At 41.0% G+C, this 26,454-nt stretch overlaps 1 protein-coding gene and 1 pseudogene across 3 annotated transcripts in view; one reads left to right on the top strand and one right to left on the bottom strand.

The window, feature by feature from the left end:
- Window positions 1-26,454, top strand: part of Mcph1 (microcephalin 1) — a 218,627-nt gene that overhangs the window by 36,464 nt on the left and 155,709 nt on the right. For 2 of the 3 annotated variants that reach the window (XM_020181602.2, XM_074055297.1), the window contains one exon: window positions 6,252-6,361. In XM_020181602.2, the coding sequence (XP_020037191.2) occupies window positions 6,252-6,361 (110 nt within the window). Of the gene's footprint in view, window positions 1-6,251; window positions 6,362-13,869; window positions 14,628-26,454 lie in introns of those variants that run through there. The other variant, XM_074055298.1, reaches the window with a different exon arrangement.
- Window positions 13,055-13,562, bottom strand: LOC109697737 (large ribosomal subunit protein eL43-like; annotated as a pseudogene).

Below are 26,454 nucleotides of genomic sequence, written 5' to 3'. Positions count from 1 at the left end.
TGAGCATAACAATGTACTATATAATTGTAGTAACCACAGCAAAGGTCAATAATAATAATAAAAACACTTTGCACTTAGTTCCAGTGGTCAGAACTGAAGAGATAATAAACTTTGACCATCATTATCTAACAATTTGGTTAATCTGAGTAAGACTAAGTTGACTCATCATCATTTCTCTGCTGTTCAAATGATTTTAACCACTGTGTTTTCAAGATGGAGAAGTCTTAGAAGTGAAACTATCAGATTTATTACATATCTTTTCCTTTAAAGAAGTAAAATTTTTTTTTACATTTTATGCCTACTGTTTGTAGCTTAGCTCTCTGAAACTGTACCTTTATGTCTAACTAGGATTAATATGTGTTTTACAGGTATAATATGAAATTATCTTGCTCTACTGTTAGTGGGAAACCATGTGTGGGTAGAATTGTTTTGGTAGTTCAGAAGATCCTGTTCTTAAAACTTTCGTTCTGATTCTGTTTTTATCTAGAGTGTTTTCTACATTTTTTGAATAATACTTAGTGACACATTAATGAAAATTTGGTGGAAAAAAACCTGGTTCCAGTGTGGCACACCATAAATCTCAGTGCTGTTGGAGTGCAGTGATCCCTGGAAGCAGGTGTATTTCCTGTTCACCAGGGCTGAGCCTTCTGTGTTCGTAGGCCTGAGTGTCTGGGTGGAGTAGAAGAGGATGAGGGGCACAGCCATTGGTTGGCCCTGAACTTAGTGGAGATTTGAACGTTAGGGCAATGACATGGTATGGATCATCTTTCATCTCACAGGTGTGCAGGCAAGCCTGGTGTGACTCAGTGTGACTCAGTTGGGAACACTTTGTGTGCCCTATTATAGGGTGACGTATAGTGTCATGTCATGCCCACGGGACAGAAAACTTTTGCACCCTAGGGTAAGAAAAGACTTACACATTGCCTAGCTTAGATCTAAGCCCTTTCTTTTATGCTAAACATTAAGACTCATTGATGTTTTAAATTATCAACTGTCAGTCCAACTGAAATTAACTCTTGGGGAATCTACCTTATGTAAAACCTTAAAGCCTTCCATTTAAATGGACAGGTATATCTGCCAAAACCATGGAGCAGGGATGACTACTACCAGACTTCTCCAAATCTTTTATGTTGAAATAAAGTCTTTTCAATTGATGTTTCCAACTCACTTGTACTTGTCGTCTATCTAAGATAGCGTGTAATAAAATTTCACTAGCAAGTCAAAAAGGGCTCAACAGTGGACACTAATTGAACATGAGTGGAGGGAGAGCGTAAGTTCCTTTTTTAGAATAATCCTTAAAAGCAGTAATTTTATGTTAATTCTCTAACTGTAAACAACATACAGGTACATTCCCATTGGAACAAAGATTGTTAAAAAGAATAAATACTCCTGTGTCACGCTCTTCTCCCTACCTCCTTTCTCTGCTCGATTAATTACTTACGTCTTGCGCACTTCTAGCTTTAGGGGAGACAGGAGGAAACAACCTGTACTCCCCTAATGCATCCCCCTGCTGCATTAGAGGCTGTGTTCTGTGGAGAAGACAGTAAATCCACATATGAAGAGGGTCAGCTAGTGGGCAGCACGTAAAATACACAGAAAAACGTCAGGCATAAAAGCACAGGTGGGTAGATGTGCGGTCAGTGAAGGCTTCTCTAAGGAGGTAGGGAGGGCAGGGAAGTGGACCTGTGACTGCTAACGTCATGTTTCAATCCAAGCTATGGGCAAATACGAATGTCCAGCAGTAGAAGAAAGCCGGCAGGAAAAGAGGCCGGTGTAGTGACACGCCATCGAGCTTTAGGGAGGCGGCTAGGAACTGGATCAGAAAGGCAGAGGGAGCCAGACCATGAGGGCCGCCAGTCCTCACCAGGAAGAGTTGTTTTCATTTGTTTTCCAGTGTGATGAGATGAGAAGCCACTGGGGATTTTGAGTAGGGGAGTAACCAAATCTGATTGATTTTAAGCGTAAGCCTGGGTACTTTGGAGAACAGGCTGGTTTAGCATGTTCACTAGAGGCCATCGTTGTCAGCCTTGTGCTCCCCTCCAGACAGCTGTGAGCACAGGTTCACAAATGCTAACAATTCAATGGGTGTTTTCGCATACAGAGAATTTTATTCGGTTGCTTTAAATTTACCTTTTTAAAGTTAGTATGTCAGATGTGTTTCCATATTGGTTATCAGTAGATCGTCATTTTTTTGGTATTAGTATCAAAGACTGAAATTTTGAGTAATGGATCAGATTAGGTTTATGGGTCAAACTGAGGAAGGAGGTACTTACCTAGATAAATAATGAGAGAAAGATGTTTTCACAAAGTTTTTATTTGACACTCAGATTTGAGTACAATTTTTTGTACTGATAAGAACGGAGTATTTTTGAGGGGGAGAGTTGTATTTCATTTAGTTGGGGCTCAAATAATTGAAAATTCCCAACTGATAGTAAGTATTCATCAAGGCTGATGCAAAGTAAGATTTTCTTTTTGCATGTGGGACTGGGGCCTGAATTCAGTGTTTCGTGCTTACAGAGCACCACAAAGCAGGTGCTCTACAACTTGAACCACACCTCTGGTCCGTGTTGCTCTGGTTATTTTGGAGATGGGGTTCTCAAGAACTATTTGCCTAGGCTGGCCCCAAACCACGATCCGAGATCCTCAGGCTCGCAGGCACCCAAGTAGCTAGCGTTATAGGTGTGAGCCACTGGCCCCTGACTCAAAATAAGCTTTTCTGTCTTTCACCTTGAATATGACCAATAGCACAGATGGGTACTGCCAAATTCTGAGTCCAATCCACAAGCAGGGGGTTTCCATCACCTGCTAAGAGGTTATTTATGCTGATTTTTGCTAAGAGGGCATTTAGGGAATTCTAATAGATTCATCTCGGCATGCGCCTTCCAGTGTGTCCTTACACTGTAGGTTAATCACTTGAGATTGGAAGCCAGCAGAAGCTCTGCAGCAGTGCAGTAGAAAGATCTTGAAATCTTGAAGAGATCATCCCTTTGCTCTTGTGTCAGGTCTGGAAACCCTGCTGTAACTGGCCAGAGCCTAGGAAAAATGTCCATGACAAATTTTTCTGGGCATGGACACCTTGCTTCTTGTTTAACTTTTATTTATTTATTTATTTTTTGAGAAAGACATTGCCTTTGTTGGCCTTGAACTCAAATTCTCCTTCCCTAGCTTTCCAAGTGCTGGGACTACAGGCATATCCCACTGCACTCAGCTGTTTTAACTTTTGACACCACAAGAGAGGAAGCGTATAAAGCAGTTCAACAGTATTTAGTTATTGAAATGATACCCCTCCTGTCCCCGCACTGCTAATGATAGCTCTTCACTCTCCTGAAGTCAGTTTGAATTGCCAAGTAGATAAATCCAGTTGGTCAACCTAAGCCTGTGCACAGTGGTGCTCCTAGCTGTCTCTCACCAATGAAAGTGACTTGGGCTCCACAGGTGTCACTTAGCCACCACAGAAGCAAGTTCTTTCCACACCCACACCCCACTGTTGACTGTTGCTTTAGTGCAGATTTTCTTTTGTGCTGTGTGTGATGGGATTTTACATGTCGGCATTTTGTACATGTGTGTTAGCTTATCTGAGCAGTGTGGGCATACCCATCTGCTAGGTTCTTTCATAGACAGTGGTCACCAACTGTTGAAAGTTGATTATTCTATCGCCAGCTCCAGCTGCCAGATATTAATGAAAGCAAGTCACAGACACATGTGAAACGTTTGTTGTCAAGTAGATAAGACACAGTCCACCAAGCAGAAAAATAGCTGCCATCCCAATCTCTATCCCTTAGTTGACTGTCTATATGTTACCTGAAAAGCTTATTAGAAGGCAGACAAAGTTGTAAGCACAAGTTCCTATAACCTTTTTGTCAGTACAGGCTACCGGTGATACTTTGACCCTGTACTTTGTCATAGGGGATCAGGGCTTGGTTAGCATCCCTGTAACACTTGTTACAGCACGTATTAGACTTTCATGCTTTACTCATGCATGAAAGTCTAATACCCCTGTGATGTTCAAACCATTTTGTCTTTCTTGAGTCCATGAATTAGTCAAGGAGAAACTTCCTGACATCCATTATGCTGGTTAACCAGCTGGTGGTATCACTATTACAGCTCACTTGTATCAGCCATTGGGCAGCAAAGGATCCAGTACTGGGCTGAATGATGTGGATTGTCTTTGGAGTGTGTTGTCTGTTAGCATGGTAACTGACCACCTCTGGAGTGGGCTTTTCTTGGGGATGAAATAACACGTGTGCTTAATACCATATAACCTGTGCTGAAGTATTATAAATGATTACTGCTATTGTCACAAAATGTTTAGTCTTAATGCATCAGTCTCTGATGGAAAGGGCAAATACTGCCTGTGCGGATCTCAGGTTGGTGGTCACTGCCTATGGCCCTAGGCTAGAATAGATGATGAGGTTGCACCCTGGCATTCAAGAAAAGTGACATGCATTGCAATGTATGCCTAGAGAAATGATTAATATGGTTTAAGGTGGGGTTATATTTAGATTATAATTTTGGTGGAAAATTATAGGCAAAAATGCTACAGTAATTGTAAAAGTTATATATATATAACATGTATATGTAACTTATAGGATATATATACATATATATATATGTACATAATCCTAAAGCAGGGAACTGTGTTTATAACTTCAGACTGGATTCATGATACAAGCAAGTTTGATAATGCTACTAGTATTTTTGATGCATTTCACTGAAGCATCAGCAGTACCATTTTGAAAATGCTTCAGCTTGAGATGTGAGTCAGTTGGTAGAGCACCTGCACAGCAAGTGCAAGACTCTGAGTTTAATGCCCAGTAGTCTTTCCCCCCAGAAAAAAGTTTAGACTATTTTGCATATTCTGAGTATTTCTTCATCAAGAGGAAGTGAGTTGTTACTGTAGCAAATAAGTTATAGCGTGTATTTCTTAAACATTTTAAGTTGAAGGGTAGTTATTGCAGTTTTTAACTCAGTCCACAAATATATTCAGAGCCCTGTTTCTCTCTCTATGTGTCTTCCCCGAGGGTGCCGGCGTTCCTCATAGGCTAGAGATGGGGTGGAAGCAGTCCTGAGAGCCGGACGTGGTCAGTCAGGTTTAACATGAAGGCTGGCCACAGGGAGGGTGGCTACTGATTATTCAGCTGATGGCTTGGTTTGTTTGTTTATTCACTTTTTCACTACCCCACATCTACTGTGCTCAAAGTATTCAAATAGGCAGCATGAGTGACACTGATAATAGGAAGCTCTGTCCCTTCCCTTCCCTTGACAAGCTTGGACAAGTAGGGAAGAGAGACCATCAACATAACCCGTGTACAAGTATCAGGGAATTGAAAAGATGGAGAAAACTCCCAGTGGGAAAATTATGTAGTGTTAAAATTAATTTACACAAAATTGTCTTTATGGCAATTTTAAATGAAAATCTTCAACATTATCTTCGGAAGATCATGCTTAGATTTTGTCAAAGCAAGGTTGTTATTTTAGCAGATGAGTGAGCCCAGTCTCAGGTTATGTGGCCCATGTATATCATCCTTAAAAATGTCAACTAATTCATCAAGCAGGGACCTGTTGGGGCGTCGGGAGAAGAACAAGGAGCACATGTAAGGCGGTAGCAGTTGGAGTCAACTCTAAACATTCCACATTGCATTTGTGTGGTTTATAGGATCTCTACAGAGCTCAGCATCAGACAAAACCACATTTCACTTGATGGGTGTCTTAGTTTGTGTGTCTTGGTGGCAAGATGTTGGCCTAAGGTGGAAATCTGGGGACTGATGATGGAAACAAAATAGTTATCATTTGTAGTTTGAAACCTAAGCTTTGTACTGAGGACTGTTTTCTAGAGAAACTTACCCCAAAGCTGGGATTGCTTAATGCATTAATATTGCCTTCTCTGACAATCTGGGTTCTGTTCGGTTTTTTTAATCTAAGAATTGAAGTTTGAAGAACACACAAGATATAGGCACAGATTTTCTTAAAGTATCAAATTGACAAATGTGATACTATACGACATTGTAAGCAAATGGGAGAAATTGTTTCTGACAACTGAGTTAAGTGAATCACGAGGTATTTCGGTGGAGAAAAGTGAAAGTTCTCAATAGATCTAAAAGAGCAGGACCGATGCATTGTTTATTTAAAGGCCCTATAGTTTCCTGTTACCATTATGCATAAATGTGATTTTTAATTTTTATTTTGCTTAAATTGCATTAGTATTCAGTCCATGTAAGTTCTAACTAACCTTCAATCCACTTGGGTTTTAGATGTTAAAAATGGACCAACATGGCGTGATGTTTCAGACAGCTCCAGTGAAGGCTTTCAGAACCTTGCCAAGCCTCATGAGGAACCAAAGAAAAGTTGGAAAGGCAAAAAGGTCAGTGCGCGAAAATATTATTTTAAACTTTCAATACTGCTAAATCTTAATGTTCTACTCTGGGTTAATGAAACATAAACTAGTCTATGCAATTTGTATTTATTTAAAAAGTTGATTATTGGTGAATGCTGGAAAAGTCTTGAGTATAAAGCTGAGCACGTTGGTCTCATTCAGGGTGCGGAGTTAGAATTGATGGACTGTGCTTGTTAGGTCACTTGGCAGTGCTTTCCTGGCTTGGGCTTGCGAAAGTACCTACAGCTTCTCTCCAGCACAGTGACTTTCTGCAATCAGCATAAATGTTTCCTAGGTGAGAAATCTTTCATTTGTGAACTAATCAAGGTATGATGTAAGACCCCCAGCGTCTTGGTTTTATGAGGTCCATGAAATATGGTGAACCTGAATTCAGAATGAGAGGGGAAAACTGGGTCTAGGGAGATGAGTCAGCGAGTGGTAGAGTGCTTCCCGCATGCACAAGACCCCAGGCTTGATCCCCAGCACCACACACACACACACAAAGATCCAGAATGCTGGGGGAAAATGTACTAATGAACCACAAATGAAAAACGATAGTAGTTAACAGGAGATTTGTTTGTGGTTTGAGTATTTTAGAAATGGAAATTTAGATAGTAGCATAGAGAAGGATCATGGCTTATTATTTTACAGGCTAAAAGGAAGAATGCAATTTTAGATTTTAAAGATACAACATTCTACTATCTTGACAGAGGGAGTGAGGAGAAGAGTTTATTTGGCAATTGTAGTAAATTTTTAATACCAAAAACCTGAATCTAATGTTTTTGTTGACTCATTGCACATAAGATGTCAAATAAACTCTTCTCCTCACCCCCACATTTCATACATGTATGAAAATATCATAATGAAACTCATTATTTATGTACAATTACTATATACTAATCTAAAAAGTACTGCAGAACTGTAGATTGGTGAATTGAATAGAAGTTCCTGACTTGTAACCTACAGTACAGTGTTAGTCTTGAAGGTTGTGTTGGTGTCTTGCTCATCCCCTTTTCCCCACTAAGACAGAGGTTTTTACCTGCTTGTTTTTATTTCCCTATTAGAGTTTAAGATAATTTATGTTAGGCTGAAATTTGAGACTTTTTAACAGTCCTGTTTTTTGTATGAGTATATATTAAGAAATTAGATTTTATTAAGCACAAAAGTTGTTGCTAGTTTTTAAAAAATCTCGCAATTGAATTTTAATGTGGGGAAAAAAGCAGTCTGTAGCAACTGTCTTTCATCGGTGAATTGCCGCAGGACAGGCCTCTGCGATGCAGGGCTGGTGCCCCGAGCACAGGATGGGCATGTTGGCTCTCTGGTGTGAGCTGGTCACATGCTGCTGGTGTGGTAGGAAAACAGCTTGGAATCCAGGTGTGCCTCATGGCCCTGGTGAGCTCCTTCTGCTTTTCTTCTTAATCTTGAAGTCGCACATACAAGTAATGCCCTATCTTGTCAGCCCCCTGCACAGTGGGTCGGATAAGAGCTATTGATCCTGAATTCTGTGTAATATGAAGGTGTGGGGAGAAGGTAGGAAGTCAATGATCGGAAGCGTGGCGCCTGGGGGAAGGTGTGGCCGGAGAGATGCTGAACTTGGTCCCAGCGCAGGTTCAGGGCAGGCATGGTTCTGATCCTTGGTTTTCTGTGGCTTTCCCATGTCTCTGCACCACAGTGCTGTTCCTGTTGTTAGCTTTCTGGCGGGTCACAGGCTTTCCTGCCTGATCTGTTCTAGAGAATTCTCAGCTATTATTTCTTCTGCCTGTTTTCTCAAGCCGCCACTGCTGGGAAAGTGGTCCTCATGATATCCTCTACCCCATCTTTTTCTATCTCTTAGTGCATTCTGGATTTTTTTTTTATTGATTTCTCTTCCATTCCCCTTTCACTCACTCTTTTTAAGTATTATCAGATGTTAAACCTACTAAATCTAGCATTTTGTGTATTGTACTTGATGTACTTATCAGCCCATATACTTCTATTTATTTTATCATTTTTAGTTCTCTGCCGAAATTACTAGTCTTGCATTTTATTTTTTGAGCACATGAAGCATACTTATTTTTGAAATCTGTACCCTGCAACTCCATTTTCTGGCTCCACTTTGTTACTGTTTTTACTTTTTTGTTTCGTTTTTAAGTTTTTTATTATTATTGTTGTACTGGGGGTACATTGTGACATTTACAAAAGTACTTACAATATATCTTAATTAAATTCACTCCCTCCCTCATTCTCCTTTATCCCCCCTCCCCATTCTTAGAATAGTTTCAACAGGTCTCATTTTTCCATTTTCATACATGAGTACATAAAATTTTCACAATATTCACCCCCCTATACCCTTTCCTGTTACTGTTTTTACTTTCTGTTTTTTTCTCTTAAGTTTCAATCATATGTTCCATGTCTAATAGTATACCTAGTAAGTTTTGGTTTATCTTCCAATCAGGAATTAAGATGATTTAAAGTTGGGCTCCTATCTCTGGGAGGCTGCTATCCCCAGGGACCAAGAACTTCAGGTGCTGCTTTTTCCTCTTCTTCCATAACTCAGCATCAAACTAGCTGGGCGGTGTCTTCACATAGCTGGTGCTAGTTTGTGTCTTGTCCAGCTTTTCTAATTGACCACAGTGAGGAGGTTGTTCCAAACTATTTGATCCACCATTTCTGGAAATAACAGGTGAATTTTAATGACACTTTTAAAAAAGAAGATTTACAGTGTTTTTTGATATCAACCCCTTGAGAAGAGAGCATTGAAAGACCCAGAGAAAGGATTTTTAAGTTGAACTTTCTAAGCAGGGCGCCAGTGGCTCATGCCTGTAATCCTAGCTACTCAGGAGGCAAAGATCAGGAGGATTTTAGTTCAAAGCCATCCAAGGCAAATAGTTCAAGAGATCCTATCGCAAAAATACCCAACACAAAAAAGGGTTGATGGAGTGGCTCAAGGTATCGGTCCTGAGTTTAAACCCCAGTACCAGAAAGAAAAAAAAAGATGAACTTTCTAGTTATTGTTTGCAAGAGATCCACTGAACATCTAAAACCATCTTAATTCAGCTTCTCTTAAAGAGTGAAAATAAGTATGATTCAATAAAGAATGATAGAATCTCAGAATTACAACTTCCATTTGAGCATTTTTGGTTTAAGACCCACTTTCAATGAGAAAAGTCACTGCATAAATAGTGGGAAAACCTGTTGTCCATTTCAGACTTAGGATTTTCAGTATATACCAGTTTGTTGACTCTGTTTGTTTTGAAGATCTAGGTAAACAGTTTTGTTACCTCGGTGCTCTTAGCTTATAATATATAAGTCACAGGCAATGGAAGGCATCTTTTCAGAGGGAGAAATGTAAGCTGTCAAAATTTGACCTGATTTTCCTTGTTGAATATTGTCAAGTATAGAACATGAAGTAGTTCAGTTGTAGGATTAATGATAGTATTCTGATAAAAATATTTTTTCTCCAAAGTTTTTTATTCTACTACTTCTGAGTTTGTTATTGGGGTTATTGTTGTTCAAAAGATTATTATCCTCAGCAAAATTTTTAAACTGAGTCATCAACTGGGTTGCTTTTCATAAGTGGCTTTTACATCTCGTTTTGGAGCCATACCTGCCAATCCAGATTGTTCCATAAGAGGGCAAACTGTGGGTCAGAGCTCAGAAATGTTTACAGATGACTTTCCTGAGCTTGGAGACCTGGGGAGAACAGAGGACCAAATGCAGTGCCCTTTTTGACAGTGATTTTTTGTTGGTTTTTTGTTTTGTTGCTTTTTAAAACAAAAGGAACTGTACACATCAGATAGAATGCTTACATTCCTAAAAGTTTCTTAACTATGTTAGGAGACACGTGACTAATAGCTTTCATATGTTTTGGTAATTGCTTAATCTTATATTTTTTTGCTGGAATATGAGCCCATTAGGACATAAACTATGCTACGTCCTATGCATCTCTAAGTCCTCAATATAATATAGCACCACACACAAAAAAAGCATACAGTAAATATTTTCTAAGCAAACAAGGAATATAGTGAGATGCCTTTTACTTTTTGTTGAATGAGTGTAAATCATTTCTAGCACGCCTGCCCCTCACCCAGGAGTGTAATCATCACCTACTACTTCATCTCTTTGTGGACATTCTTCCTCACCTTGAGAGATGGTCTTGCATCAATGAAAGATAAATTCTCTTCTCCATCATTGCGTGTTGCAGTTTGTTGTTGCTAAAGGATTGACTGGGTTGAATCCTGCCATTTCCTCTACCCCAAGAAAAACGTCCTGAATGAGTATTTCATTGCTATAAGGAGGCAGTAATATTTTATGAGTGTGGTTTTCCAGTTTGTGGTAATCCTAGGACTTTGGCTATTTGCCACAGGATAGTGAATTTGTCTGGAAGCATCATACTTCTGTAGGTGGTTTTGATTTAAAATTTAACTTTCAAGTTGACATAGCAGTGACTCATGCAAATGACAGGTGATTTTTTTTTTCTTTTGCTTAAAAATTCAGTTCCAAAATTTTGTTAGTAAAGATTTAGGGGAATTGCCACACTTCCTCAAGAACGACACTCTGTAAATGTCCCTGTAAACAATTTCCCATTGTTCATTCCTGCTGCTGTACACAGTGAGATAGGGCCTATCTCATGGGTAGGTCCTTTCAGTGCAGATCACTTAACAGATGGACTTACCAAAACTGAAAGTGCCCTAGATTTCTAACACAGGTGGTCAGTGGTCTGTAATTACTTTGATGAACTCCTGTTGGCAGAGGCGCTCATTGTGATAGGTGTGAGGTCCATTGGCTGGTGCTACTTCATGAAGCCATTTAAAATCAGCTGCTTCTTGATGGCCCACAGTTGATTTCAGCTCCATTAGCATGTTAGTTTTTTTCTTGTTATGCAAAAGAGAAAATATTTCCATAGAAAACATTAAATGGAATCTTCAGAGTACTGCCTCATTTCTTTAATGTGCTTTCGATGTTTAATAAGAATGGCTTTTAAGCCACACATTAGATGTGTGTGGTTCAGAACATCAGATGTGTTTGGAGTGGAGGTAGTGGAAGTGAGGGCCATCATTGTGGCCCCCTATGCACTCAGTGGTCATCTTGAGCCACAAAGACTGGAAGCCAAGGTTGGAGTACTTTCCCCACTGGGAATGACCCGTGTGGAACAGAGGGGAGCTGTTTGGGGAAACTTGTCTTAAGATCTACCATCAACAGCCTTGTCTGATGACAGGGCTCGGGTAGAGTGTGGAGGCCCAATTTAAACATGTGTAGCTGCTAATTTCTAAGCCCTGGCTTAATCAATTGAGTGATGTTAGCTAAATGCCGGTAAATCATGGGATTTGCTTTAGACGGATCAAGTTATTTAGCTTGAGATAGGTGGAAACTCAAAAAATAATTTACTGAAGTAACAAACTTAAAACTGAAATAAAGTTAAGAAAAATTAAAAGAGGATTTCTTTGGGAATAAAAGAACTGTGCATAAGTAAAATGATGCTCAACTGCGCACTTCCTTAGCACAAATACCTATTTTTCAGTGAGGGCCACTCTGCCAGGGAGCTATTTGAACTTAATCACTGTCTTCCCACCTCCCCAGTGTCCATTCTGTCCCCAGACGACTCATCTAAGCAAATCATGGTCACTGTGTTCTTACCAGTAATTAGTTTGGGAATATGACTCACTTCTGTCCAATAAGACGTGAAGGGAAGTCTTACTGGGAGGTTTCTGGAAAAAGTGTTCTCTCACTCGGGATGGCCCTGGGAAGAAATGGCTGGATGTGTCCCCTGGAACAGCCACAGCCTGAGGTTGAAGCCAAAAGAGTGAACTAAAGAAAGGAAGGAGCAGGGAGAGTCCGAAAGTCTTATGGCTTATTTCCACTGACATCAGAAAGATGTTTTCACAGGGTGGAGCTGCTTTGTTCGTTATGTGCCTCGGGAGGGATATCATGTGTACGTATACAAGGCATAGCTGTGTCCGTCTGTCCAAAAGGCTGGACCTCACTTTACACATGCATGGTTTTCCCAAGCAGGTTTGATGTCTGTCTCTTCTTTGGAAGACAAATGATTTCCTCCCCCATCAGCAGGTTTTTATTACTTCGCCCTTGCTTCACTCTTTTTAAATGTTATTGTTTTCTAAATATTCAGGGGTGTAAATTGTTTAGATATTAATCTGAGGTAATTTTGACTTCTGAAAAAATAAAAACAGGATTATTCAGAAAGAAAGGGGGTATAGAGTGACAAGTTAAAAGCTGAAATTTAGCATCAGAGAGGCATTACAGAGTTTGCTAAAAAATAAAATATGAGGCATTTCAACTAGTTTTTGGCATAAGCTTCTGTGGCTTTTGACCATGAGTTAAGGTTTAGTTCTTATATCAGCAGGGAGTCTGAGTAAGAAAGCGATACCCCGTGCAATGTTTGACCGGAGCAAGTCAGTATGAGCACTCATTTAATCTTATCAGTGATCTTCAATCTCGAGTACATTTTTTATGTTATGCTATTTTAATTTTCTGCGGTATCGTCTTCTGCTTCTCATTTTCTTTTGCTACATATTTATAATCTAATTCTGTATAAAAGACACTAAGATCTATCTTGGTATTTTTACCCTTTTTGTTGGTTTTTTTTTTTTTTTCCTTTACTATTTTCGTTCTACTTCTTGGGTGAACTTTAACAAAAAGGAGGGACCAGGACTAAGGAAACGAGGAGTCATTGTGGCCCTTGAGGACTTTGCAGGTGGTGGCTCATGTCAAAATAACAGCACTAGCCCGGAAACCCACAAATTTGCATAAGCCCACTTGGTTTGGTAAGTTCGAAGTTGTAGGTAGAATGCTAGGTGAAAGTAGTTTCTGCCCTACACCTGAACTTAAGCAATTTGAGCAGGATATTTTTAAATATAAATCAGCCCATTTTATTGTAGGCTAGGAATGTCTCACATGGTAGAATTTCTTCTGGTCTTTCAATTCCTTCAGTCTTCTGATGGCAGGCTTGACTGTGACCGCTGAAGTGGTGGTGTAGGTCTAGGCACCACCAGCCTCTGTTTTCATGCAGGAACCACAGTGCCAGATCCCCACAGCCTATCTGTCCATTTTGAATTTGCCACAGAGGAGCAGGTGTACTTGGCATGCTGGCTGAGTTCAGTTTTCTTCACCATTTTCCAGAGGGAGGCACCATAGCAGGTCCTGCTGTATTTACTGCTGATCGTGATCCGACCTTCTTGATGTGTTTGGCCATGTCTCTGTGACCTGGGCCCGAGCCAGAGAGGCTTGAGCAGGATTTTTAAAGGTCTTGCCGCCTCCCTTTATGCATATGACAAGAGGCTGAGGTGCCCCAGCCTTCGCTTCCTAACCTCTTCCACGCTCTAAAGCTGCTCTGCCTGTGCCACCACTCCACATAGTCCTATGCATTCTTATTTTATTTAGTGTTTGTAATTCATTGCCGCCAATTTTTTTGGGGGGGAAGCAAGTGCCCAGGTTGTCCCAGATCTAGCCTGGGAGAGTCCTCTGAAGATATCCTTTCCTTATGTGTCCTTCTCCTCCAGGACACTGATGTGCTGTGGCTCGTTCCCCTCTGTTCACGTGAAGAATGGCTCAGCAGAGTCTGGCATTGTGTGTGCTCCTCACTGCAGCATCATTGCTTCAGCCCCTCTCCACCTGCAGGGCCAGGAGATGGGTATGAGTATTGACCCACTCAGAATTGTAGTTCTACATGTTAGGTTTCCTTCATTAAACATCTGAGTAAGTGAGGCAATGTACATGTATTTTGTATTTTTTTTTAACAGCTTGGACTTGAATGATGACTTCCTGAATGTACATTGGCTCTGTGTATTTTTTAAAATTATCTAGTACAGTGAACATTCACAATTGACACTGATGCTGTATTGGTCACTATTATTACACTTGAGAACATTTAGAAAAGGCACATCATTCAGAAGAAGTAGATTGACTATTAGGAGACTGGAATTCTAGTAAAAATGTCATATAAAGAAGGACAGTTAAGTTATGAAACTGCTAATATAAGAGAGAAAGAATTTACACGCAGTTTTCTGCAGTGAGCCCCACTGGAGTGCGTGGACTTCATTTAGCGATATCAAGGGTGCATGTAGTGAGCAGGCGGACTGAAAAGAACCCAGGTCCTACAGGAGCTGCTTTAAGTGATGTCACTGCCAGGGTCTGGATAATAGGAAACCCTCAGGGAGTTCCAAAATTTATCTTTTGTGATATTTGATTTTTCTCTGTAGTCAAAATTCATATGATTCAAAGGTTTCATTTGTGCCCATACATTTCAATGGACTCTTATCAGTAGTGAGCAAGACCAATGTTTGCAAATTCCTGTATTGGCTCATTTCACTTCTTTTTAAGGAAAAGCAGTTTTACTATTTGTCTAAAAACTGGCTCTAAACCCAAAAGATTTCAAAGAATGTTTTGTTTTTAAAGTGTTTTTTTTAATCACTAATAAAACAAGTTCATTTGTTTAATTTGACTTACCTTTGATCTTATTAAAACAGTCAACCACACTACTTCCTAGAAGTCATTCTCCCATTTCCTCCATCCTTCCGTCTTTTCTTCCTCACCTCCCCTCTCCACCCACTCCTTTTGAACTTCCAAAGCATGCTTCTGCTTAAATTCACTGCAGTACTCCATATGGTAAGGGTTCCATGGCTCTTTGGTACTCTGTTACTGTGAGGACCAGCACTTTTTCTGCTCAGAAACAGAGTCCTGCCTGTTCTTTTTCCACTGAGTAAAAATGTTAGAAACACAAACGCGATCTCCTTCTTTCTGTAATGCATACCTTGAAATGTGAGAACATGTGACCAGAAGAAGGATGAGAAAGTTAAATTTTATATTAGTGTATTATTCATAATAGTAACAAAGTCTTCAGCTTTTCTTGGGGCTGCCCACATAATGCAGTTTTGGTAGACCTTTTTTTTCATTTCTGAGGTCCTTATACTTTTAACTAAAATGTTTGGATGTATGTTTTCTTCTTGTGTTTGATGAATACAAGTAAATCTATGAATCCTATAAACTCCAGGGCTAGACTGTGACCCACAGCCCTACCAGAGCAATCAGAGCTGTCCCTCCACTGTGTGGTCACCTATGTCACCATTACCAGCCCTGGTAACAGATGTGGGGAGGGTTCTTAACCTGTGTTATCTCAGACTGAAGGAGAAAATCTGTGGTATTCCTAAAAGATGTGTGAGCTAAGTGGTACCCATCCTCCTGTCCTAGTGAGAACTAGGAAAAGTCCCTTTTCTCTGCAAAAACTCACGTTCTTCCAAAGTGGTTTGCCTAATTCTCTCAGTAGAGCTCCTGCAACAGAGACTGCCGCAGGTTAGAGAATCGTAGCTCTCTTTTAAAACTGTATTGCTGATTTCCAGACCTCCTGTCTTGTGTTGAGTAGAAATAAAAGGTGTTCCCTGCTAACTGCATGGTCCTCCAGAGTTCACCAAATGTAAACAATGTGTGAAGGCTCAGTGTGTTCAGAGCTCAAGTTTTTATTTTTCCTCCTGCGTCTTCATGCTCATTCTCTCCCCATTCCCTGCCCACCTCACTCTCACCCTCCTGTACCCTTGAACGCTGCCCGCTCCAGTATCCTCAGTCGGGCTTCATCTTTTTGTCTTCCTTGCTGTTGGCTTGGTGCTGACCTCCACCCTTTCTTATCCAGGCTTCTGCAAACTCTGACCATTTTATCTTTCACCTTACCTCTGGTCTGGCCACAGTTCTTTCCAAGATTATTTTCTTTACTGCCTTCAGGAGCTTTTGTAATGTTTGTCTCCTAAGTGACATCTTGGAGAAGTCCTACAGACTTGTCCCAGGCTCCCAGCAGAGCCTTTCTCTCACCTGCACTTTCACCACGTTTATTCTCTCTGTCTGGAGGCAGTACAGACCATACCCTGTTGGCCAAACTCCTTTTCCTCCTTGAAGCCTTTGCATGGTCAGTTGTTTCTTTTAAGACTTTCCTGGCCATCTTTCCAGGTGAGCAGATAGCTTTCTTTCCTTACTCCAGGCCACATTTATATCTGGCCCTAGCTAAAATCTGATTGGATGGTGATTGTTTATTTAGTGCTCATGGCCTCAGAGTACTGCATGCACTTGGGTCCCTTGTGCCTGGTTTTATGATGCAGTATTGTCCTGACTCACTAAATATTCAATTCACGAATACTGAATGTCTGACAGCGTTCTTTCTCAGGGGTTGAACGATTCTGTTCCCATTAATCATTCAAGTGTTTCCTCATCTTTGCATCAATTTTTACTTAAAACTGGCCAAAGGTAAACTTGAACTTTGAAATCAAAACAAAAGTTATTTATCCTGCAGAACTGTTGCTGCAGTGGTCATGAATAACCTAATCTGCCAGTTGTGCCTTGGGTATCTAAGACAAGCACATGAGTGACATGTGCCCTGGACAGCAGAGGAGCTAGCTTTGTTCAGAGTACAGTGACAGAGCAGATGCCCTGATGAGGAGCACTCAGAGGCAAGCACAAGACATCACTAAGAAGCCTGCAGGCCCCTTGAGCATGGGAAAGGTGGGGATGGACAAGATGGAGCAGTTAGCCTGTTCCTCATACCTGGGAGACAGGGGAGACTGGGCTTCTGACCCAGTTGTCCAGGAGCACAGGCTCTGTTCAGCATTATCAGTCGAAGCTGGGTCAAAGTGAGTATCATTTCCCTTCAAGCAACTCAGCCTGAGAAGGGACTCCTCAGGGACATCCTGCAAAACCAGTTGGATCTTTGGTTGAGATGTGGTGGTAAGCCTCACTTTCTTAGGGTGTGGAGATCTTAAAACAAGAAAAACAGGAGTTGCTGAAATGAAAAGGAGACCTATTAATTAATACAATAGGTTGTCTTACAGGGGAGAGCTAGGATGGAGCCCTGAGGGTGAGGGTCCAGGGGATTCCAGGAGGTAAGTGGAGAGGTTTTGCAGCCTCAGCTAGTTGAGTGTCTCTAGGCTCTTGAGTGAGGCCATCAGTGGTATTTGCCCACAGGCTTGGTTAGTTCTCATACAAAGGAATCTGTGGCCCAAGCATGGTGCTGTTCTGCAGCCAGTACAAGGAGAATCCAGCCTAAGTGGTCAGCTTCAGTGCCAACTTCTGCAAGGTTTGTACCAAATTGTCGGCCTCAGGTCCTGGGGAGATGGTTAGTTCCACTATAACCATAGCAGCCAGGCCCTGAATCAATTTTGAGAAACCACCGTGATTGTAGCAACGTATTAAAGGAAACCAAAAGGAAGGAAAATTTAGTAAAGACTAAGCATGTAACAGGATCTGGTATAACAAGCAGGTAAGTACTGAAACTGGTCTTTCCATCAGGGAAAACAGTCATCTAAATCACTACCAAACAAAACAGAGTCTCTATAACCACCAGCAGCATGCAAAAGAGGTTCAAAACCCACTCAAAGATGGCGACAGGACTAGTGGATAACTGAAAAGGGCGTACTATAGACATTGCACTGTGTCCCATGGACACATTTTCCTCTGTGTTCCCTCTTCTGTTGATCAAAGAAAATCTCAAAGAAAGATTATTCATGGTCACAAAATAAGACCGGTTTCATTGTATTTGTTTACACAGATGTAACAGGAATGGTAATTTCCCAGTAAGCCCTTAAGTTTCATTTGTGGGATATTTCTTAAAGAATCTTAGATCACATATGTAGCAATCTCTTAGGCTGGAAAGCTAAGCCAGGATCTGACTGTCACATTTCACCTACAATTCCTATAAATTTGGGTGAATTTCCTTTATCTGAGATCTCCAACATACGCCCTATAGCTCTTGAGCTTACCACGAGGTGACCCATAGTCACCTGTAAGCTAAGGATCCTGCAAGACAGGTCCTAAGCTTGGTTTCCCAAGAGGGCTTTGTAAGTGCTCACTCCATGAAGCCAACCTTGTTTCCCTAAGTGTCTGATTATTTCTGTGAAATGCGTCATTATCAAATATGACAAGGCACGGCCATGGGTGAGAGCCATGTTGTCACTTATTTCTGGATAACAAGGAAGAAAATTGCTTTTGGACTATGCAAATAACTATATTGCCCTGGAAATAAGCGTACTCACTAACAGTTTCTGAATTTCAGAGACGTCAGTGAGAGTAAGATGTCATTTCCAAATGTTTCCCTTCTGTTTACAAATGCAGCTTATAAAACTGGTATGATATAGCATAAAAAGAGAAAGGCTCCTTTTTACATTTGCAGTACAGAGCATTAAAACACCAACAGGACTCCAAGAAAAGACCCTGTCTTCCCTCAGCAGTTCACCTAGGCCTAGTAATTACTTGTTCTGCTGGACTCTGGTCTAGCATTCCCTTGGGTCCAGCTGCTTTTGGACTAGAGCTCTGGAAATCCTGATTTAATCCCTGGGGAAGGTCAAAGCGAGCCAAACCCTGTAGATGACTGTGGTTAACTTATTTCTGGGAATATTCAAAATTAAAAGATCTGATGAAAGTTAATTGTAAGAATAATGGCAAATGACAGGTAAAGTTGGCGAGGGTGTGCAAAACACAAAGCTTTAGAGAAAGCACTTATAAGCAATCATTCACCTTAATCTCCAAGAACAGAAGAAGTAATCTGATTGATAATAATGGAAGAAAAAAACATCAAGTCTAACAAATCAGTCTTGAGATATATTCATAAATATGTCAAACACAAAATTGGAACAGAGCAAGAATATAGAATAAAGTGATTCTGGGGTAAAACCTACACTTCTGTATATTGCTAACATTTTTACCCATATGCATTAAACATAGGGAAGGCTGAACATTGTTTTTTGGTTTGACAATTTTTCCCATACTCCTCACTAATCTTAGCACTTTTGTGCTAAATGGACTCAATTATTTCTGGTACCTGTACTTCATAAAGTAAAAGAGCAGATCTTTGTCATTTTCTAGGTAGCCGGTAAATCTCACAGCTTTACATGCAAAGATCATTCATGGCTTTATTTGGGGAAGTCAGGAAATTTCAAATGCCTGGTTTAAGTCAGGGTCATAGGTTGCTTGGAAATATCAAGTACTTGCGTATTAGTCCAGCAAATCTGGATAGCTCTTGGAAGAACATGCAAGAGTAGAATGAACATGTATACTCTTATATTTCCTCCCAGTTGCTCACAGAAGACGTAGTTATTTTTATTAAACAAAAATATTCAGTTTGTTTCACTGCCAAAGATTTACCTAAATATCTAAATGTGAATTATTAAAATGTTTGAGCCGTATAAGGATTTTTTTTTAGTACTGTTGAAAATATTTTGGGAAATCAATTTCCCTAAGTTCTGGGAGTTTTAGGAATACTCAGCTATTTATCTCTAAGCCGATCAGAACAGAGCTTCTTCCATAGCTGGTACAGACTCATTTAGTGACACTCTCATGAGGGTTGTCTCTGGACAGGACTTAATGGCTGTTTGAGAACCTCCAGATAAGTTGGGGTTCCAGTAACAGAGCGGCTAACAACCTTGCCATGACAGGGTGTGGGGATGCTAGGGAGCTGACCTGTGCTCACTTGTATCTTTCACAGGGTACTTCTTTCACCTGGAGAACAGCCTGGTTCCTAGTTCAATCTATGACCAGGGGTCTCTCATACAGGAAATTCATTTATGTGGCCAGCACTCTTGTGCTCTTAGCTGATGTGTGTCCAGTTTATACTAGCCTGGTGTCACTCTGATTTGAAGAATCAATTTGAGGTTGATTCTTCAAATGGGAAGTGAAAATTCAACACACCGCACAATAGGGAATACGTTCAAAGATTTAACACTTATACATCCTGGTCTGGGAGGGTGGACTTCGATGCTTGTTGTATAGACACCTGGTTGTATAGACCTGGATCAGCCACATTGAGACCTTCAAGGGAGAGAGTATAGAACTAACTAGGAATCACGACAAAGGTGACTGAGCCCTGCTTCTGTTTGAAACAGTTAATGCTTACATTTAAAACGCATGCTGAGGCAGTATAAAATTTTAAGTGTTCATGGCAGTAGCATTCTGGAGTACACACACAGACACAAAGTATGTATGACTTTAAATTTAAAATTTCCAGTGTGGGTCAGGCATAATCACAGAAGTACTAGAAGTCTAGGTATCTAATTTGTGGTGGCATGAAATTCTTAGTTGTTCTAAGCTCATAACTGAAAAGCAAATTGAAAAAAGTAACCTGGTTCTATTATGTTCATCAAAGGAGACAAGTTCTCTATAAACTATCCATCCACCCTATGCAGAGATCACCCAGTTGCCATACATGAAACCAAAAGGCACTGGCACCAGAAATCAAAAAGAACAGAAATCAAGGTCCTACCTGCTACCAGCAGGTGAGGGTCTAGCACAGGGTCAGGAACTGGACTCCGAAGTGGGTCCCTACACCTGCAGTCAGGAATGAGCACAAAGGACTCCTGGGCCCCTTTCCTGGACAAGGAAACAAAGCTAGATTCCCTGTGGAAGAGCTGGGAATGACAAGCACGCCCATTAAGGTTGGATGGAGCGTGCCTGTAATTCCACCTACAAGGGAGGTATAGGTACGAGGATCGTGGTCTGAGGCCAGCCTGGGAAAAACTTGAGACCCTGTGCAAAAAATAACTAAAACAAAAAGATCTAAGGCCGTGGCTCAAGTGGTAGAGTACCTGTCTGGCAAGCATCAGGTCCTGAGTTAAAACCCCAGTGCTGAAAAAAAAAAAAACCACACAACCCACACACACCCATTACGATCCTCCTTTTCAGACCTGACATGGGCTAGGGTGTCATTTTGTACTCAAGGACAGGGCAGTGCTTTGGCTCAGCCTTTGCTAAAAATGTAAATAGCTGAGGAGATTGTATAGCTAATGGTGTGTTTTTCTAGAAGCAATCAGGCTCAACTTTGTCACAGGTAAAATTCAACTTTGTCACAGAGAGTGAAAGTTCAGTAAAGAGGGGTGCATGTTACAGCCCATCCAGGCCTCAGTTATAAACATCTGTTTAGTTTCCAACATTGACTCATGTAAATGTTAGTTTCTCCTTTGGTCTTTTCCAATCATTTTTAACATTTTAAACAAGGTTTCCTGATTTACATTAGATCTGTACATTATGACTATAATTTTACACCGTAGATTTCACTGGGGGTGGGGGTTGTCAGGTTACCCTCATTAAAAAGAATAAGGTACCCAAACTTTCACATAAACGTGACTAAGTTAGGACATGGCTCATATTCTCATGTAATTGCAGGCTATGCAGGTTGTAATTTACAAAACTGTTGATGTCAGTACTTACTGTTAACAGAATTATCAATCACACACACTCAGGAAGTAATTTAGTATAGCGTCTGTTACGTAGATCACATGAGACATAGCGAGGCCAAGTGGCCTGTCAAGTATAAAAACCGCCACCCCAGGAACTTCAGAAAGACTTCCTGAATGCGGTCTCATTCTGGATCTGCTAGCAGCTGGTAATATTTCTTGTACCTTCTATGTTCTTTTTCGTAATTGAGTGTGATTAGAGGTCTTGTGGATTTTCTAACAGTGATAGGGATGAAACACATTGAGTTTTACATACAGGAGTTGTATTCAGCTGGTGCTGGCTGTATTCAAAGTACCTTAGAGGTAAAGGGCAAAGAGACCTTCACCCCCATTTCTGAAGTTTCCATGATTGAGTCTGCCAAAATAAACTGGCAGTGGTGCAGACTGACAGAAGAAAAGGCATACGAATTTATCTACATGCACGTACACAGGAGTTGGGCCAGGTATGGAACACAAAGGAATAACAGATTGTTGAAGCTTCAGTAGTGAGATACAGAAAGTTTCTGTGAGGAGGAATTTGATTGGTCTCCCAGTTTTGATTGACTAACATTGATTGACTCCACTCTCTGTCATCATTGTAATGGACTTATTTGGTCTCAATATGGATCTTACAAGTCACAGTGTCACTTCAGTTGAATGATTATGTTCTTATAATCTCGTCAAAGTATCACCTCTGAACAGGCCATGACTGGCTGCATACAAACACTGAAGAAGACACAATACACCAGGGTACAATTATGATGACTGTCAGGATACTAATTCCAAAAGACTGAAGTATATTCCTTGCCAGGAGACCCTGTGAGCCAAACCAATCAAAATGACAGACATATGGACGGTTCGCGAGTATTTGAGTCCAGTTAGTCATAGGCCATGTTCATAGGGTGTTAGCAACTCAGGACTGTAGTTTACTGTAGAATGTCCTGATTTAAAGGCTGGGTATGGTGGTGCATACCTGTAATTCGAACTAGTGGGGGAGTGAAAATAGGATTGTAGTTCCAGGCCAGCCTGGGCAAAAGTGTGAGACTCCATTTGAAAAACAAAACTAAAAGGGCTGGAGGCATGGTGCAAGTGGTAGAGTGTGAACACAAGGCCCTGCCCCCATCTCCTGATTGCCAAAAAGAATGCACAGATAAAAATTTTTAAAATTAAAGAGCAGTCTGGCAGAGTGGCTCAAGTGGTAGAGCATCTGCCTAGCAAGTGTGACCCTAAGTCAAACCCCAATACTGCCAAAAAAGAAAATTAAAGAGGTATCCATTTTTTCATTAGCCTGATAACAAAAGTCAGAGTACCCTAGAGATCCACTGGAAGAAATTAAAAGGTTGAAAAGTCTTGGAAAACTCAAGCTTGTCACCACCATCTAGGATTCTTGCAAACCATTAGCTGTCCCCATTAGCACAGAAAGGAGACAAAAGCTGTGTGATGGTCCATGACATGTTTTTGCCAAACAGGTGTGTTGTCATCCAGGGTGACTTTTACCCTTCTGCACTCCTGGGAGTTCTGTTTGGCCCCAAAGTCCAAGACTTTTCTCAATTAATAGGTTAATTTCAAATTCCACACTGCCCTACAACTGTCAGGAGTGAGTCTCCTAGAAATCCCACTGAAATCTTCCTTAGTAGAAAATGCAAATTAGGTCATCTTCATAAACCTGACAGTTGTCCTAGGTTTCTGTTGTTATTGTTTTTACCTAAAGCAGAAATCTTTTAGCTGAGAAAGTAACTAAACAAAAAAAGTTAGTAAATTCTGCACAGGGTAGATAAAGGCCAGGAAAAGGTACATTTGGAATCACCAGTCAATGTAAAATACTTTCTAGCATCAATTAGTCACTTAAGTTTTTCTTTTAAAAAGCTCTGTATGCCAGTCAAAAATGTATCAGATTGTTTCTGAGCCATTTAGAATCTCTCTCTCTGTCTATCTATCTATCTCTCCCTTCTCCATTTTTCCTCTCCAAACCACCCCATAAATGAGCGATTTTCTTTTAGTTAAATTTTCCCCATTGTGGCATGGTAACTGTTGAGCAGGTAGGGAAGGTTCACCTGCTGCCCTAGAAAAGAATAGCTTCCAACATGGAGGCATTCCAAGTTCCAAGATGGAGGCATTGCAGCCTCCTTGGTTTCATATGAACCTCCACTTCTCTGTCTTCTTATTCCATTAGCCACCTCCTGAACACAGTCCAGTTTCTGTCTGAGCCATCAGCATCTAAGGCCTCCAACTAGATCCTCCAGTTATTAATTAGATAATAATTGGTCCTGTTCAGTCCAAACATTGCTCAAATAAACTCAGAGAGCTTAAGACACGGGTTCATGGAGTTTGAAGCCAAGGGAGAACTGTCCCATTGCCCCACGTGATCGGGGTGATTGTGGCCCCAGCAGGTACTTTCACTTGGTCACGATGTTAGGGTAGCTAGCCATCTGCTCTGGATCCCACTTCTGACATCAAACCGTTAAAGCTTTAGACAAATTAGATTTAATAGAGTTTAATGGAGCAAAGAGTGATCTGTAAATTGGGCGATCTGAACTGGAAGAGATTTAGAGAGCTCTGCTCCTGCAACATAGGTTGGCAGCAGTGTGGGCAGAGATTGGAAGTGAGTACAACGCAGCTCGCATTGGCTTTCTCTGAATGAGGTCTGATTCTGTGGACTCTGTAGTTGACCAAAGTCCAGTGGCTGTGTGTGGCTGGGACTCAACTGTTTGTTGCAAAAGTTTTGCTCTAAGTTAGGCTTTCTGTGAGTGGGTACTAACTTAGATTACAGTTCATGACATAAGGAGTCAAGGACAGAGGAGGCATTCTCAAGCTAGACTTAACCTAACTTAACAATTATGAAAATAGATTAACAAAGTAGGTCCTGTGTTGTGTCTTACCCAGAAGAAAATGGATCTCTGTTTTAATCCGTTTACACAGAACACAAAATAATTGGGCCATACTACCAGATTCTGAAACATTGCTTTTCTAATGGGGAGCAATTTATCCATAAATGAAACAAAAAAAGCAAAAGCTACTAGGGAGGAAAATTAAAACTAGAACAACAGAGTTAGCAGCATTCTGAAGATCTTCTGGAAGCCACTGAAAGACGCACCTGGGTCTGAGCACCTGTGATGCTGCTCTTGGCTAAAGAAATTCCCTGGGTGTGTGTGGTCAGCAGTACAAAATATTTCATGGTGCTGCTCTCCAGCTCGATTCTTCAAGTGTCACTTTTAGGGGTATGTTTACTTTCTCCTGTGCTATCCATTTCTCCGCCCATCAACCATCTCGAGTTTAAACTCATTTCCAGGTACTGCCTGTAGCATGGTATGAGTTCTTTGGTTGATCACAAAGGACATGTTTTCACACCCCTATTTACAAGATGAGATAAGCAGATGTGCTGGCCCTCATCCAAGATTGCTCTTTTCACTGTCATTGCACTTCAGGACAGGGCCCATTTGTCACACAGCCAAGCATGTGCCATCCATCTTTGCGTCAGTTGACACCGTACACTAAAGGGTGCTTGCCTCTTTTAGACTTTGTCACTGGAACAGGAAAATGAACCCTTAGGTGTCTAGATTTCTTATGACATCTACAAATCAATGGAATGGAAAAGCTGTTATTTTCTAGCCTTCTTTATATTTTTTCTTTCTATTTTGGGTTTGGAGTTTGTTTATTAAGCCAATTCCTCTCCCTCTTCCTGGAATGGGACGTGCTACCAAGCCTTCAGTTGGCTTGGAATTGTCCAAGCCATCCAACACCCAGACACTGTAGAGATCTTGTTCATGGTTCTGTTTGCTTGAGTGATAGTAATAAGACTTCAGAATAGATTAATAGATAACACAAAACATTTGTGTGTAAATGAAGTGTATGTATGTAAAGTATATAGAGACAAATAGATACCGACTTTTATTTTCCGTTTTTTATTGATCCATTGATATTAAATATTTAACAATTTGTTAAGTGCTTGCTGGCTGCCAGGCACTGTTCTGGGTGCTGGAGATGAAGTAGTAAACAGAAGTTCCTGCCTCCATGAGTCACTTTCTTTATGGGAGAGGCAAAGATAGACAGTAAGCAAGGTGAGTAAGTAAAGCATATGTTGTGGTAAGTGCTTTGAAGAAATAAAGAAGAGGGGGAGTGGTGTGGGGCTGCAGTTTCAGTGAGGTGGTCAAGGCACATGCTCCCTGGGAGGGTGCCTGAATAAAGTCTAAAGGAGATACGGGGAGAACCCTGCTGGGTCTAAGGAAGGAACATTTCAGAAAGAAGGGAACTCAGGACAAAGACTGGGCTGACACTGTGTAACTCGTGTACAAGGAAACGTGTGACTGACACCATGTGAGAGGAGGGGGAGAGAGTGGGAGGCAGTCACCAGGGTGCCTCGCACCAGGCCTTTTGCTCAGAGTGGGCTGTGAATCCGGCAGACGCTTTGAGAGTCAGAGCAATGCAGTCAGCCTAGGATTGAGCAGTTGGACTGAATTCTGTGTTGGGCACTGATGAGAGAAGACACGATGGTAGGAGTGGAGGAGCTGAGGAGGGGTTAGACTCTGTGCAGCCAAGAGACTGAGCGATAGGAAACGTTGATGGTTTGTGTGTGCAAGTAGGACAAAGTGAAAGTCAGTGGTGATGAAAAATGCTTTTGGCCTGAGTGGAATTGTCCTTACCAGCTGAAGCAGGGAAGGAGCAGGCTTGTGGAAGAAGACTGGGGCTTCTTTTCTTTTACTGTGATAATAAATATTACAACACACTTTGACCATTTTAATTACGTTCATGGTGTTGTTTGTACAGCCTTCACCACTATTGCTCTTTAAAACTTTTCCCTCCACCCAGACTAGAGCAGTATACCCCATTCTGCAACCCACCCCTAGTCCCTGATAACTTCTAATCTACTTTCCGTCTCCCGATAAATTGCCTTTCTAGAAACCTCAT

The sequence above is a fragment of the Castor canadensis genome, chromosome 14, assembly GCF_047511655.1.
Source record: "Castor canadensis chromosome 14, mCasCan1.hap1v2, whole genome shotgun sequence".
NCBI lineage: Eukaryota > Metazoa > Chordata > Mammalia > Rodentia > Castoridae > Castor > Castor canadensis.
Note: the sequence above shows the minus strand (reverse complement) of the source record. Positions and strands in the feature narration are given on the sequence as shown.